Source organism: Dendrobates tinctorius, unplaced genomic scaffold (genome assembly GCF_039654945.1).
Source record: "Dendrobates tinctorius isolate UK_male_01 unplaced genomic scaffold, ASM3965494v1 ptg000081l, whole genome shotgun sequence".
Classification (NCBI taxonomy): Eukaryota; Metazoa; Chordata; class Amphibia; order Anura; family Dendrobatidae; genus Dendrobates; species Dendrobates tinctorius.
The window spans coordinates 6,930,085-6,944,042 of NW_027361749.1; the positions used below are offsets into that span (position 1 = coordinate 6,930,085).

Sequence of the window (13,958 nt, forward strand, 5' to 3'; positions counted from 1 at the left end):
CATACATACAAGGACTGGTTCGGGGAAGCCATGTATACAAGGACAGGGGAGCCATGCATACAAAGACAGCAACAGGGATGCCATGCATACAAGGACAGGGATGGAGGAGCCATGCATATCAGGACAAGGATGAGGGAACAATACATACCCGGCTTATACTCAAGTCAATAAGCTTACTCAGTATTTCATGGCAAAATATGGTGCCTAGGCTTATACTCCGGTCGGCTTATACTCGAGTATATACAGTAAATGTAAATGTGTAACATAAAGTACTTAGCTTGTTCCAATCAATATAGGTACAGCGGAGGGCAGCGTGTCCATGAATGTACATATTAAAACTGGAGTAGAATGACCTGAAGTTGTCAAACGCTTACTCGTAGTTCTACATTAAAGCTCACGATCCAGAAACTAGGAGCATTTTGTAGTAGATTTTATGTGTTAATTCTTTTTAATGCATATCTAATAATGTTTTAAAGGTATAGTTTTAATTGACATGGCAATTTTATATATGTATTTTAATACCAATTGGAAACTTCTGTCTTTTTTTCTATATCAGATGTTGGTGACTAAATATCTTATTCCATAGATTTTTATTGTTTACATCAACATTTCAATATCTGAAAACAATAAGTTTTCACTTTCTCATTTATTGCCATTAACATATTTATTTTACGGTGTTAATGCTTAATCTAGCTTACAGTCCACGCAATCACAATTTCTGGAGAAGAGGTAGAGAAGCCACTACTGCTACGTGTGAGGGTTCTGGACATCAATGATAATCCTCCAATATTTCACCAAAGTGTTTTTGCAGGCTCTGTGGAAGAAAATAGCAAAGCAAGTAAGTGAAACACGTTCTAAAATGATTAGGCTTAAAGAGGACCTTTCACCAGTTTTAGCAAGTTAAACTGGCCACATCATTGAATCGTGGCTAAAGAGCTGAGTAAAATGTAGTTTTTATTTTTTAATTTCCAATCTCTATTGTGGAGATATTAGCTTGTAAAGCTTAGGTTATAATTTATAATAAGCTCAACTGGGTTTTACTAGAGATTCTTCTCTGGGGGCATGTACTTTTTCCCCTGCATGACTTTGACCAATCATGCACGGGGAAAAAAAGAATACACCTCCAGAAGAGTTGAAGAACATGTTTTCCCCTGTGAGATGAAATGATAGGCAGCCTTGCTTTCTACAGCGACAGTGTAGAGCAGGTGAAAACTGGCTATCATTACAAACACCTTCAGCTTTCATCTCATGAATTTTGGTGGGGGCGAGGGTCAGTAAAGCAGACATGAGTGTCATTACAAACATTTCCAGCTACATCTTAAGGTTTTTTGAGAGTGGAAGCAGGGGGAGAACATCAGAGCTGAGTATCAGTAAAAAGAGAAAGAAAAAACACACTGGTGCTTACTAGGTGCTGATATAGTGAAGCTGCTGGTAGTAGGACCAGCTCTGTGTGCTAGCTAGTCAGCAAATGAATAATAGGAAATATCAGTGTATACTACTGCGCTAACAACTATATATAATGCAGATAAAACATGTCTATAAAAGGAAAAGTATAAAACAATAGCAATTGGTGTGGTGCAGGCCAACAGTTGATAGGTGCTTTCCCCAACAGTGCAAGGTAACTAGTGCCCACAATAGCGTACGATGGGGATGGTGTTGAATTCAGGGGATCGGTAATGAAAGCTCGTCTCCTGAGTCACTGCAGGAACACCAGCTGGGTTCAGTTGCACTGAATATGTGCAGCACCGTTGGTCAATTGTTAGATGAATTATGCACTTACATTGTGGGCAACAGTTACCACTGTCGCACCAGTACAGCTAATCAAAAGAAGTGCCAGGGATGACAGGAATGGCTGCTTTCACATTGTGCTGTTTCCCTCATTCAGTGGTCTGGTTGAGGCTTGTGTTCGAAGCCCCCACAAATGGGTTTCAGGAATATGTGTCGACAGGGGCATTAACTATAAGGGTGCCGTCAATGTAAAGGTCTCTCTCATGCAACATTTTTGGTGTATACTGTCTACCGGTCGCAGAAACTCAGACGCAGTCTACTATGTCTGGCTGCCTGCCTCCAGTAGAAGTATAAGCCCAAAAATGTTGTATAACAGAGTACAAGTTGAATCTGTTGGCAATGGCCTCGTCAGCACATTCACCCGAATCCCGTTTTGGGGGCGAGAGAGATCGGACGCAAACCCTGACGGAACCACTGAATGTGGACAACAATGCAGTATGAAAGCGCTCTAAGAGGTGACGTCTCTTGTGGCTGATGGGATGAACACATAATTTTGTACCAACTCTACAGGTAAGCAAAGGAAGTGCTTTCTGGGTTATTTAGCAAACTAGAAAAGGCCTACACAAAGGTGCATATTTGGGAAGTCCAAAAAGGTTCTGCCTGAAAGAAGCAAATATTCCTTGTGAGTCAAGGGCTGGAAGAATCATTCAGGATGCAACTGTCCAAGTATGTGTGTGGGAGGAACAAAGAGTGGGAGAGGGCCTCAACCAAAGTGTCAAAGTGTGTGTGTAGTAGTACAGCCAAAAACCTGGTATAAGAGTAATCCTCATGTGAAAAACAGGAGAGAGAGAACTGTCAGAATTAGAAAAGTTCAACGTTGTATTTCTGCCGATGCAAGCTCAAGCACACCAGTATAGACAGTAAAAAGAAAGAAGCAGCACATAGTTGGAGAAGGTTTATTACGCCTGTACCATAAAAAGTTGCTCGGAATCCTGTTAATTTGGTGTATTGTCTGGGAGTTCTGGCTGTGCATACTGAGGTCTGTTTACGAAGGGAGCAGAGACATCCAGTTTCTCTCCTTGCATATAGTTAGATATGAGCGGTTAATCCATATTAATGAAGTTTGTTGGTTGGTTGCCTGACACTTTCACAAAAGTGATGTATTGATGAAAACACAGCAGACTCAAACAGGCAAGACTCACCCAATGTGACACTAGATAGATATTCAATCACTCTTCAAAGAGAAATGAAGCTCATACATTCATCTTGATTTTTACACTTGTGTATTTTAGATACTCTAGTGATGACAATCTTTGCCACTGATGCAGATGAACCAAATACCATCAATTCTCAAATTGCCTACAGAATAATATCACAGAATCCTAGTGAATCTTCCATGTTTATTATGAATAAAAATACTGGCCAAGTCTTCACCATGGCTAATCTGGACAGAGAGGTATGTTTTAGAATTCTTAGATGTTAAAGGAAATTAATATTAAAAATTAATGTTATAAGTAAACGGGATATAAGTAGAGCAAGAAGAAAATGTTCACATCTCTGTGACACAAATATAGATTCTGAAAATTACTTTTAATAATTCTTTATTTCAATTTGAAATATTTAGGATGACCCAAGAGAGTGGTGATTATTGCTGGGATGTTGTTACATTTTGGTCCATTTGCTCTATTTAGTGGTCCTACTCCTGACTCAACTCAATATAAAAACCCTAATGCTTTCTATAAGGAAGTACCGTACAAGCATATCTGCAATGCACAATCCGTGTAGGACTTATTCAGGCTTTATTTTGTATTTTAGTTGGTAAATGGCTATAGCCTTGTAATTGCCGCTTCAGACTTGAATGGAGGTGCTGGAGGACTGTCTGGACAATGTGGTGCTGACATCAAAGTGTTAGATGTGAATGACAACTTCCCTTATCTTGAGCGTGATTCAGTGAGTACACAGCACTATTTTATTAATGTAACATGTCAATGCCATGTTAAAATTAGAAGGCAATATAGTCAACATGAAGAAAATAAAATCGCCATCAATACTTTCAAAGTACCTATTAAAATTGTATTAAATTGCAATTACATATGTACATTAATCAAGAATTACTATATCCCAAGATGCACTCCCAAAGTGTGATATTAAATGATTTCTTATTCTCTGAATCATTTTGTGATGCAGCTTGAAAGTAGATTAAAGGGTTATCTGTAAAAAAAAAAATCAGATTCGTAAAAAAAAACAAAACTATTGCATCTACAGTGTCCTAGAACGTCTTTGTCTACTGGTCCTGCAATTACGATGTGCCCTCACACAGTTTCATTAATGGAAAAATAAAAAATGTATGGGTCTTTGAAAATTGTGACACACTCTAATTTTCTACTTTACTAGAATGAGAATTTTTTAAAAGGCTGTTATAATAAGAATCTATATACGTATGGTATCAAACTTATATTGACCTGGAGAATCATGTTCCAAGGACATCATTACTTCTCAGTGAGCACCAAATACTCACAATGGTGGTAAGCCAATGTCCTGCTGAAGGTTCCTGCACCGCTATTCTCATGCTCCTGTGGCTGGGCTCATAAGATTGTTAAATTCACTAAATTCTACGGTACAAAAGTGTAAGTAGTCGAAAAAAGGTAACCCCCAGGGTGGTTTGCACGTTCATGACCGGGCCAATTTTTACCATTCTGACCACTGTACCTTTATGAGGCAATAGCTCTGAAACGCTTCCATGGATCCTGGTGATTCTGACAATGTTTTCTCGTGACATATTGTACTTCATGATAGTGGTAAAATTTCATTCAAATAACTTGCGTTTATTTGTGAAAAAAATGGAAATTTGGCAAAAATTTTGAATATTTTGCAATTTTCCAACTTTGAATTTTTATGCCCTTAAATCACAGAGATACGGCACACAAAAAACTTAATAAGTAACATTTCCCACATGTTTACTTTACATTAGCACAATTTTGGAACCAAAGTTTTTTTTTGCAGGAAGTTATAAGGGTTAAAAGTTGACCAGCGATTTCTCATTTTTGCAACACCATTTTATTTTTACGGACCACATCACATTTGAAGCCACTTTGAGGGGTCTATATGATAGAAAATACCCAAAAGTGACACCATTCTAAAAACTGCACCCCTTAAGGTGCTCAAAACCACATTCAAGAAGTTCATTAACCCTTCAGGTGCTTCACAGGAATCTTTTGAATATTTAAAAAAAAATGAACATTTAACTTTTTTTCACAAAAAAAATACTTCAGGTTCAATTTTTTTTATTTTACCAAAGGTAAAAGGAGAAATTGGACTGCAAAAGTTATTGTGCAATTTGTCCTGAGTACGCGAATACCTGATATGTGGGGGGTAACCACTGTTTCGGCGCATGGCAGAGCTCAGAAGGGAAGGAGCGCCGTTTGACTTTTTCATTGCAAAATTGGCTGGAATTCAGATCGGACGCCATGTCACATTTGGAGAGCCCCTGATGTACCTAAACAGTGAAAAAACCCCACAAGTAACCCCATTTTGGAAACTAGACCCCCCCCAAGGAACTTATCTAGATATGTGATGAGAACTTTAAACCCCCAAGGGCTTCACAGAAGTTTATAATGTACAGCCGTACAAATAAAAAATCATATTTTTTCCACAAAAATGATCTTTTTACCCTCAACTCTTACTTTTCCAAGGGCAACAGGACCCTAAAAGTTATTGTGCAATTTGTCCTGAGTACGCTGATACTCCATATGTGGGTGTAAACGACTATTTCGGCGCATGGCAGAGCTCGGAAGGGAAGCATCGCCATTTGACGTTTTTGGCTGGAATTGAGATTGGACACCATGTCGCGTTTGGAAAGCCCCTGATGTACCAAAACAGTGGAAACCCCCCACAAATGATACCATTTTGGAAACTAGACCCCCCAAGGAACTTGTCTAGATGTGTGGTGAGCACTTTGAACCCCCCAGTGCTTCACAGAAGTTTATAACGCCCGGGCATGAAAATAAAAAAATCGTATTTTTTCCACAACCATTTTTTTCATTTTCCCAAGGGTACCAGGAGAAATTGGACCCCAAACGTTGTTGTCCAATTTGTCCTGAGTACGCTTCTACCTCATATGTGGGAGAAAACTACTGTATGGGCACACGTCGGGGCTCGGAAGGGAAGTAGTGACGTTTTGGAATGCAGACTTTGATGGAATGGTCTGTGGGTGTCATGTGTGTTTGGAGAGCCCCTGATGTACCTAAACTATTGAAACTCCCCACAATTGACCCCATTTTGGAAACTAGACCCCCCACGAAACTTATCTCGATGTGTGGTGAGCACTTTGAACCACCAAGTGCTTCACAGAAGTTTATAACACCCGGGCGTGAAAATAAAAAAATCATTTTTTTCCACAAAAATGATATTTTTGCCCCCAATTTTTTATTTTCCTAAGGGTAACAGGAGATATTGGACCCCAAAAGTTTTGCAATTTGTCCTGAGTAGGATGATACCCCATATGTGGGGGTAAAACACTGTTTGGGCGCATGGCAGAGCTTGGAAGGGAAGGAGCACCATTTGACTTTTTCAACACAGAATTGGCTGGAATTGAGATCAGACGCCATGTTGCATTTGGAGAGCACCTGATGTGCCCAAACAGTGGAAACCCCCCAATTCTAACTCCAACCCTAACCCCAACACACCCCTAAGCCTAATCTCAGCCCTAACTCTAGCCCTAACCCTATCCCTAATGGGAAAATGGAAATAAATACATTTTTTAAATTTTATTATTTTTCCCTAACTAAGGGGTTGACAACGGGGGGTTTGATTTACTATTTATGGTGGTTTTTATATTTGGCAGTAGTCGCACGCTAAAAGACGCTTTTTATTGTAAAAATAGTTTTTGCATCACCACATATTGAGAGCTATAATTTTTCCATATTTTGACCCACCAAGTCATGTGAGGTCTTATTTTTTGCGGGACGAGTTGACGTTTTTATTGGTATCATTTTCGGGCATGTGACATCTTTTGATCGCTTTTTATTCCGATTTTTGGGACGCAGAATGAACAAAAACCAGCGTTTCATGAATTTCTTTTTAGGGGTGCGTTTACACCGTTCCGCGTGCGGTAAAATTGATAAAGCGGTTTTATTCTTCGGGTCAGTACGGTTACAGCGATACCTAATTTAGGTCTTTTTTTATGTTTTGGCGCTTTTATGCAATGAAAACAATTTTATATAAAAAAATTATTATTTTTGCATCGCTTTATTCTGCGAGCTATAACTTTTTTATTTTTTTGCTGATGATGCTGTATCACAGCTCATTTTTTGCGAGACAAGATTACTTTTTCAGCGGTACCATGGATATTTATATGCCGCTTTTTGATCGCGCGTTATTGCACTTTTTGTTCGGTGGTATGATAATAAATCATTATTTTTTGCTTTGTTTTTTATTTTTATTTTTTGAGGGGTTTGCTAAAGGGGTTAACTAATGGGACAGTTTTATAGGGTGGGTCGTTACGAACACGGCGATACCAAATATGTGTACTTTTATTTATTTTTTTTATTTCCAAAAAATGAATTTATTAGGGAATATTTTTTTTTAATTTATTTAGCGATTTTTTTAAAATTATTTACTTTTTTTTTTTTTTAACTTTATTACATTGTCCCAGGGGGGACATAACTGTCATATGACAGATCGCTGATCTGTCATATCACAGATTGCTGTGACAGATCAGCAATCTGTCACAGGCACTGCACAAGGCTTCCTCGTGCCTGCGCTTTGCAGGCACTGAGGAAGCCAGCTCCCTGCAGGTCCCCGTCGCCATCTTGGATCCGGGGACCTGCAGGGAAGGAGCCCCCGCAGCAGCGCTGCACATTGCGCTGCTGTGGGGGGCTCAGGGAAGCACGGAGGGAGCCCCCTCCCTGCCAATGCTTCCCTTTAACCCCGTGTTTGATCGCGGTGTGCAAGAGGTTAACGTGTCGGGGGCAGTCCGTGACCGCCCCTGACACATTGTGTCTGGTGTCAGCTGTGATAATCAGCTGACACCCAGCCGCGATCAGCACCGCTGATCGCTGTGACGTACTATCCCGTCCCTAGGTATTAAGTCCCAGGGCACGTGGATGGGATAGTACGTCACATGGCAGAAAGGGGTTAAAATAAATAAATATATAAATAAAAAAAGTCTTCACACAGGTCTATCAACAGAAAAATAAAAGTTACAAGACTTAGAAATTAGTAACATAAACCAACATTCTTTTTTACAAATTTCAGAAATGTTTAACCACTAGAATAAAAAAAATACGAGTTGGCCTGAAGAATCATATTGCCAGGTCATTTTTACCACCTTTTAAAAGTTGAGCGACAGATAGATAGATTAGATAGATAGATAGAGTTATGGTCTTGTAACAGTATCCTAAAATATAAAAGAAAATTGCAGTTTTCACAAGATTTATATTATTTACTGCTAAGGTAAATAATATATAACTATATATTGTATCCTCCGTATTGCTGCAGCTATGGGTTCCATGGAGAATGGGAGCCCAGTCCTGGGTGACCTTATTCCCTTTGCTACTATATGGCAAGAACCCGTGCAGGACTCGCCTCCCATAAAGAGAGCTGCGTTGTTAACCAACAAGGTTAGAAATTGGTTTACGATAAAGCATTGACGGATAAAACAAAAATCAATATTAAACCAAGCAAAACATAGCATCGTAACAGAGGCACTGCAGTAGTTTTACAAACAGGGGCTTGATCAAACACTATTGAGGTAATTAATGGAAACAAATACACCATGCAAACTCTGGAGAATAGTTTCTGCTGTTTGTCTTTAGATAACAAGCCAATATAAAAATTTATTATGAAAATCAGATTTATACTGCATCCATTGAACATTTCTTTTTGCTTTTTCATTTTTCAGTACTCAGTTCAAATCAAGGAAAATATGGTTGGTTTTTCAGACCTAAGGATGCAAGTTTTTGATTTGGATGAAATGTTCTCTGATAATTGGATAGCAATGTTCGAAATAATATCAGGCAATGAAGGGGGATGGTTCGCTATTGAAACAGATGCTCAGACAAACATCGGTGTCTTAAAAGTAGTCAAGGTAAATGTTTTGTGTATATATATTTGTACAGTGATATGAAATGGTTGCATTGGTTACAGACACCTCAGGTGACATCACTTTAGACATTAAAGTATAACTATGAACTTCATGACATGTCAAAATACTCTTTGAAGATGTGAACAAAGCTGTGCCCGATTCATCAAAGCTTTCATACTGAAAATCATGAGTAAAAGTTTGGACAAGTCACAAAAACTAGGTGCAACTCAGAGTTGGAAGGAGACAGTAGGTGGAGGTAGCACCTGCTCATATAGCAGTGTAGTGGCAGCACGGTTATTGTTGTGTAGGTCAGAAGATTTTCTGAAGACATTGGTTTTCAGGTTGCTTTGAAGTTAGGGAAAAGTTCAACTGGTTGGGTTAGAGAGTCGCAGAGCATGGGGGATGAACATATGTCTGTTGTGTGAAGCATGGACAGGAGGAACAAAAACGAGGTTTTCTGGGGAGCGGACAATTTGCATAGATTAGTATATTTAAATAAAATACCCATGTCAATAAAGTGGCAGACCTGACCTCTAGATTTCTCTACTTTCTCATATCTAGAAGTATAGAATAGAAGTATTAGGCTATGTGCACACGTATGCAGAAAATTTCTGCATGAAAACCGGACTTCTTCCCAGAAAACGTGCGTTTTTTTTCCGCGCGTTTTTGCTGCGATTTTTGAGCGTTTTTGCCGCGATTTTTTCTGGAGCATCCCCAGACACACAGAAAATAGCCAGAAATGCGGAATTTACCGCAAAATTAATGAGCATGCTGCGTTTTTTACCGCAAAGCATTTTTTTCGCGGTAAAAAACGCATCAATATGCACAAAGTGCAAAATGCATTAAAATGAATGGGAAGCTTCTTTAGGCATTTTTTGAGCGGATTTTTTGGTAAATCCGCAGGAAAAACGCGAAAAAAAACGCAACGTGTCAGCACAGCCTTACCCTTTCTTGGCACTAAAAGGCAGCATTAGTTAAATAGCTAAAAATTATAATTACCTATGGTACAAATGTACAAGTTGATTTTCATTCTAGGATTTAAACACTTTGCACTTAAAATATTAACAGAAATATGTCATACATATACAATATTTGGTCATTTTTCTTATTCCAGATTTTATTTCCATCTTTTGTGTCTGCAGGCATTGGATTATGAAGCAATGCAGTCCGCCAGTCTAGCTATCCTTGTAACCAACCGGGCAGCTTTCCACTATTCAGTCATGTCTCAATACCAAGCAAAAGTGTCCAGCATAAATGTTCAAGTACAAAATGTGATGGAAGGACCTGCCTTTATTCCCGCCAACCGTTTTGTAACGATTCCACCAGGATTATCAAGAGAAGCCTTATTACAATATGTATTGGCCAAAATGGTAGCTGTGGATTTAGACACTGGAGGACCAGCCACAAATGTTGTGTAAGTTACAATTATCATGAGAAGTATTAAAGGGATTGGCCTCTTCATGCTTATTATGATAAATGTTTTGGGGACATTATTTATTGGGGACATTATTTTGCTTACAGCTCCTTTTCCTTTACAGTCTTTAGTACAGTCTTCCTCCCAGACTGTGCAGCTCTCCTGTCAACAACATGCAGTTGAAGTGCCACAGTCACATCCCCAACACCTTTATTACCTTATTATAAATTGGCAGGTATTGAAATAGGCAAATATTATTGTAAGGCAGGGGTGGGGAATCTTTTTTTCTGCCAAGGGCCATTTGGATATTTATACCATCCTTCGGGGGCCGTACAAACTCCGCCCACAAAGTACATCCTGACTCTGGCACTGGTTTTATGACTTAATCTTTCATTGCATGCCCTTCAATGTTCAGTAGTGAACACTGCGTGTGTATAGTAACAGAGCAAGAAGAAATTAATGAGATTGTGGCACTCAAAATACAACTCCCTGCCCAAGAATGCGGTCCCTGAGAATCTGCTCGGGGGCCTGATAAAAGGTCATCGAGGGCCGTAAATGGCCCTGGGGCCTGAGGTTCCCCACCCCTGTTGTAAGGGAATGTAGGAAGTCACTTGCTTTGGACCTCTAGAGAGTGGTACAGAGAGGGCCTATATCTTTAGAGAACTCAATTTACTATGGACAGTTTCCTATTAATTTGACAAGTTTACTCTGTAGCATTTTTACTACTGTTCAATCTCAATAGGTATTCATTGGACAAAGAATCCAGCAAATGGTTTATAATAGATTCCAGAACTGGTGAAATCAAGATGACTTATCAAATGATTGAAAATGTTGCAAAGGATAACAGTGGAAATAGTCCAAATTTCACTGCTACAATCTTTGCTGAAAACACTGGTAAGGCAATATCTGCTTCTTATTACTATCATTGGTATTTGTAAAAGCACACATCATCACTTGTTTTCCTTTTGTTTATGTTTGTGCAGACGATCCTACTTTAGTATCAAACGGAACTGTTGCAGTAGGAATGATTAATACAAACACAAATCAAGTTTGTCCTGTGATTACACAAGAACCCCGAGTGGCATGTTTGGATAGGAAGGAAGTTGTTATTAGAGCAGTACAAGACCCATTGAATGCCCCTTTAAAGATAACAGTTGGGCAAAATTCTGATTGGAATGTCCTACCACTTAACGGTAACTATTAGACAAGTAACACAAGTAATAAAATGTAAAAAGACTACATCTTGTCTTCTCTGTATTCTTCGTGATCTTGTTTGATACTGATTTTAGATGTCATCCTCTGTATTATATATTTCATTGTTAAAGGAAACCCATCTTCTCATTCATGCTGCCCGAACAATGGGCAGCATGAATCAGAAACTGGGTTCATTATTGCAGCTGTGTATTTTTTATTCTGAAATGCTATGTGTGTGCCTCGGAGTAGTCATCAGAGATGCATAGTCCCTAACATTTTGTAAATGCAGCAATTCAGGGAAAATATTCAAGAATGCAATAACAGAGCCGGTGCCTGATTCATGCTGCCCATTGTAATATTTTTGATGTTAGGGAGGATATGTGATAAATAGAAAGATAAATACATAGATAGATATGTCAACTGTTATACATTTGTATCTTAATTATTTCATCAAGTGGGTTATCCTGGACTTTTATTTTAATAAGGGCCTAAAAACTAACAGGCAAGTATTTATTAACTACCTGCTCTACCCAGCACCAGCACAGAGCAGTCATCAACCACTCCTGACATTGACAGAGCAGCTCTTTCTCTTCCAGGCTGCTCTGTTGATGGGGCTTGACTAACGCAAACAAAGCAGAGTGGAAGAGAAGCCACTGCTCTGTCGCTGTGGCGTCAGCGAAAACTGCTGACTTGCCAGCAGGAGTGGTCTGTGACCGCTCTGTGCAGGCAGAGACCAACAACATGCAGGTAGGTAGCAACTACCTAATAGGCCCATAGTAAAACAAAAAAAAAGTCATGCATAAACCTATTACATATATAAATATTAATATTAATGTAATACCTTTTATAGTAACCTAACAACAGTCATATCTATACAGGTTTATATATGTAAAAAAAAAAAATCTAATGTTTTCCTATTTCAGACACGGCAGTGATTTTGGTTGTAGGATCATCTGTTGGAGCTCGCAATTTTACTGTAACAGTATATGTTACGGACAAAAATGATCTGTCTTGTCCAAACCCATTTCCTATTGTTATACAAGTCTGTGAATGTAACGCTGCTAGATCTTGTGATGCTTCAAAACTGTCAGGCAAGAATGTGTCCCTTGGTCCTGCAGCAATTGGCCTTATGGTTCTGGGATTTTTAGCTCTTCTGTGTAAGTAATCAGTCCTTAAACCACCACTAGTTATTTCGTAAGATAACTGATTAGTTGATAGGATGTGAGAATAATGAGAAAGTCAACAGCAAAGTAGTATTCTGTATCGCAGTGCATTGAATGGTCAGTGTTCTATTAGACAGGCTGTAGATGCTACCCTTGGACCATCATTAGGTACTTGGCTACCACGACACCTTACAAGCACTGTGTATCCTAGGGGATGATGGGGTCTCCGAGGTGCCCTCTTTGTCTAACTGCTTAGATGCTATTGCTATTGACTATGGCATCTGAGACCATGTTTATATTGTGTTTTCACCAAACATCTTTGGCTCTGTCAGAGGTTTGATGTGAAGACATTGACTTTAATGAGGCAGATGGAGTCATTTTGTGTCTGGCCTTCTTTCAAAATTGTCTGCCTTCTTGAAGCGGACACAAAACTGCTTTCAACCACACTTTTGTTCACAACTCAAGAAGGCAGACACTTCCGAAACAGCAACCAGACAGAGCACAAAGTGATTCATTAAAATCAATAGCTGTACCTGGGCTTCAGAAGAGGCCACTGAGGTGTGAAAAATGCAATATGAATATAGTCTAAAGAGGTAAACTGTTGGGATTAGCGCTTGCTCCAGTAGTGATAGTTGTATTAGGGCATCAGCTCCATGACACAGTCAGCACATATTGTGCAAGGAGTACATCGACTACATATATATACATAACATGTCACCAAGGGTGTAATCAGTCAAAAGAGAGTCTGAATTCCCATAAATCCAAAATGTTTCTGTATCAATCCTAGTCTGAAGAAATCAGAGTTCCTCTATAGTTGTCCCATAGAGCATTACACATGTTAATTATACTAGAGAACATGGCAAATTAATTAATGCGGTTGCACCATTTTTTGCAGTCAATTACTATATATCTTACTGCTTAATTTCGTTTTTACAAGGCATCATGGCTAGACTGTTGCCATGCTTTGCTAAAAGTTAATTTATGAAATGGAAAATTCAATACCTCCCAAAATCAGCAAGGCAATTGCCTCCATGTATATAAAAGATCTACAACAGAATACTAAACAAAAGAACATGCTCAAAAAATTTTCAGCAACAATTAGACTACCTTATGTCTAAACCGTATGCTGTTTTTATACTTTCTATTAAAATTCCCCAATATAAAATGTCAATTTGAAAAATCATTTAACATTATCCATTGATAATATACACGTTTCTTTCTTGTTTCTGAACAGTGGCCCTGCTCCTATTACCACTGTGTGTATGTGGATCTGCTGCAGCGACTAAATTTATTCCAATTGCAGCTGGGTATGATGGAGCTGTTCATGCATGGGGAACAGAAGGTGCCAAGCCTGAGGATGTGGTCAGTTTCTCTT

At 38.9% G+C, this 13,958-nt stretch overlaps 1 protein-coding gene across 1 annotated transcript in view; it reads left to right on the forward strand.

Moving 5' to 3' along the window:
* The window catches only part of LOC141096911 (uncharacterized), a 150,684-nt gene that overhangs the window by 23,984 nt on the left and 112,742 nt on the right, over positions 1-13,958 (forward strand). Inside the window, exons 5-13 of the mRNA XM_073583821.1 lie at positions 694-838; positions 3,021-3,184; positions 3,544-3,678; positions 8,630-8,815; positions 9,955-10,226; positions 10,969-11,120; positions 11,210-11,419; positions 12,344-12,577; positions 13,818-13,945. Coding sequence (XP_073439922.1) covers positions 694-838; positions 3,021-3,184; positions 3,544-3,678; positions 8,630-8,815; positions 9,955-10,226; positions 10,969-11,120; positions 11,210-11,419; positions 12,344-12,577; positions 13,818-13,945 — 1,626 coding nt within the window. The remainder of the gene's footprint in view (positions 1-693; positions 839-3,020; positions 3,185-3,543; positions 3,679-8,629; positions 8,816-9,954; positions 10,227-10,968; positions 11,121-11,209; positions 11,420-12,343; positions 12,578-13,817; positions 13,946-13,958) is intronic.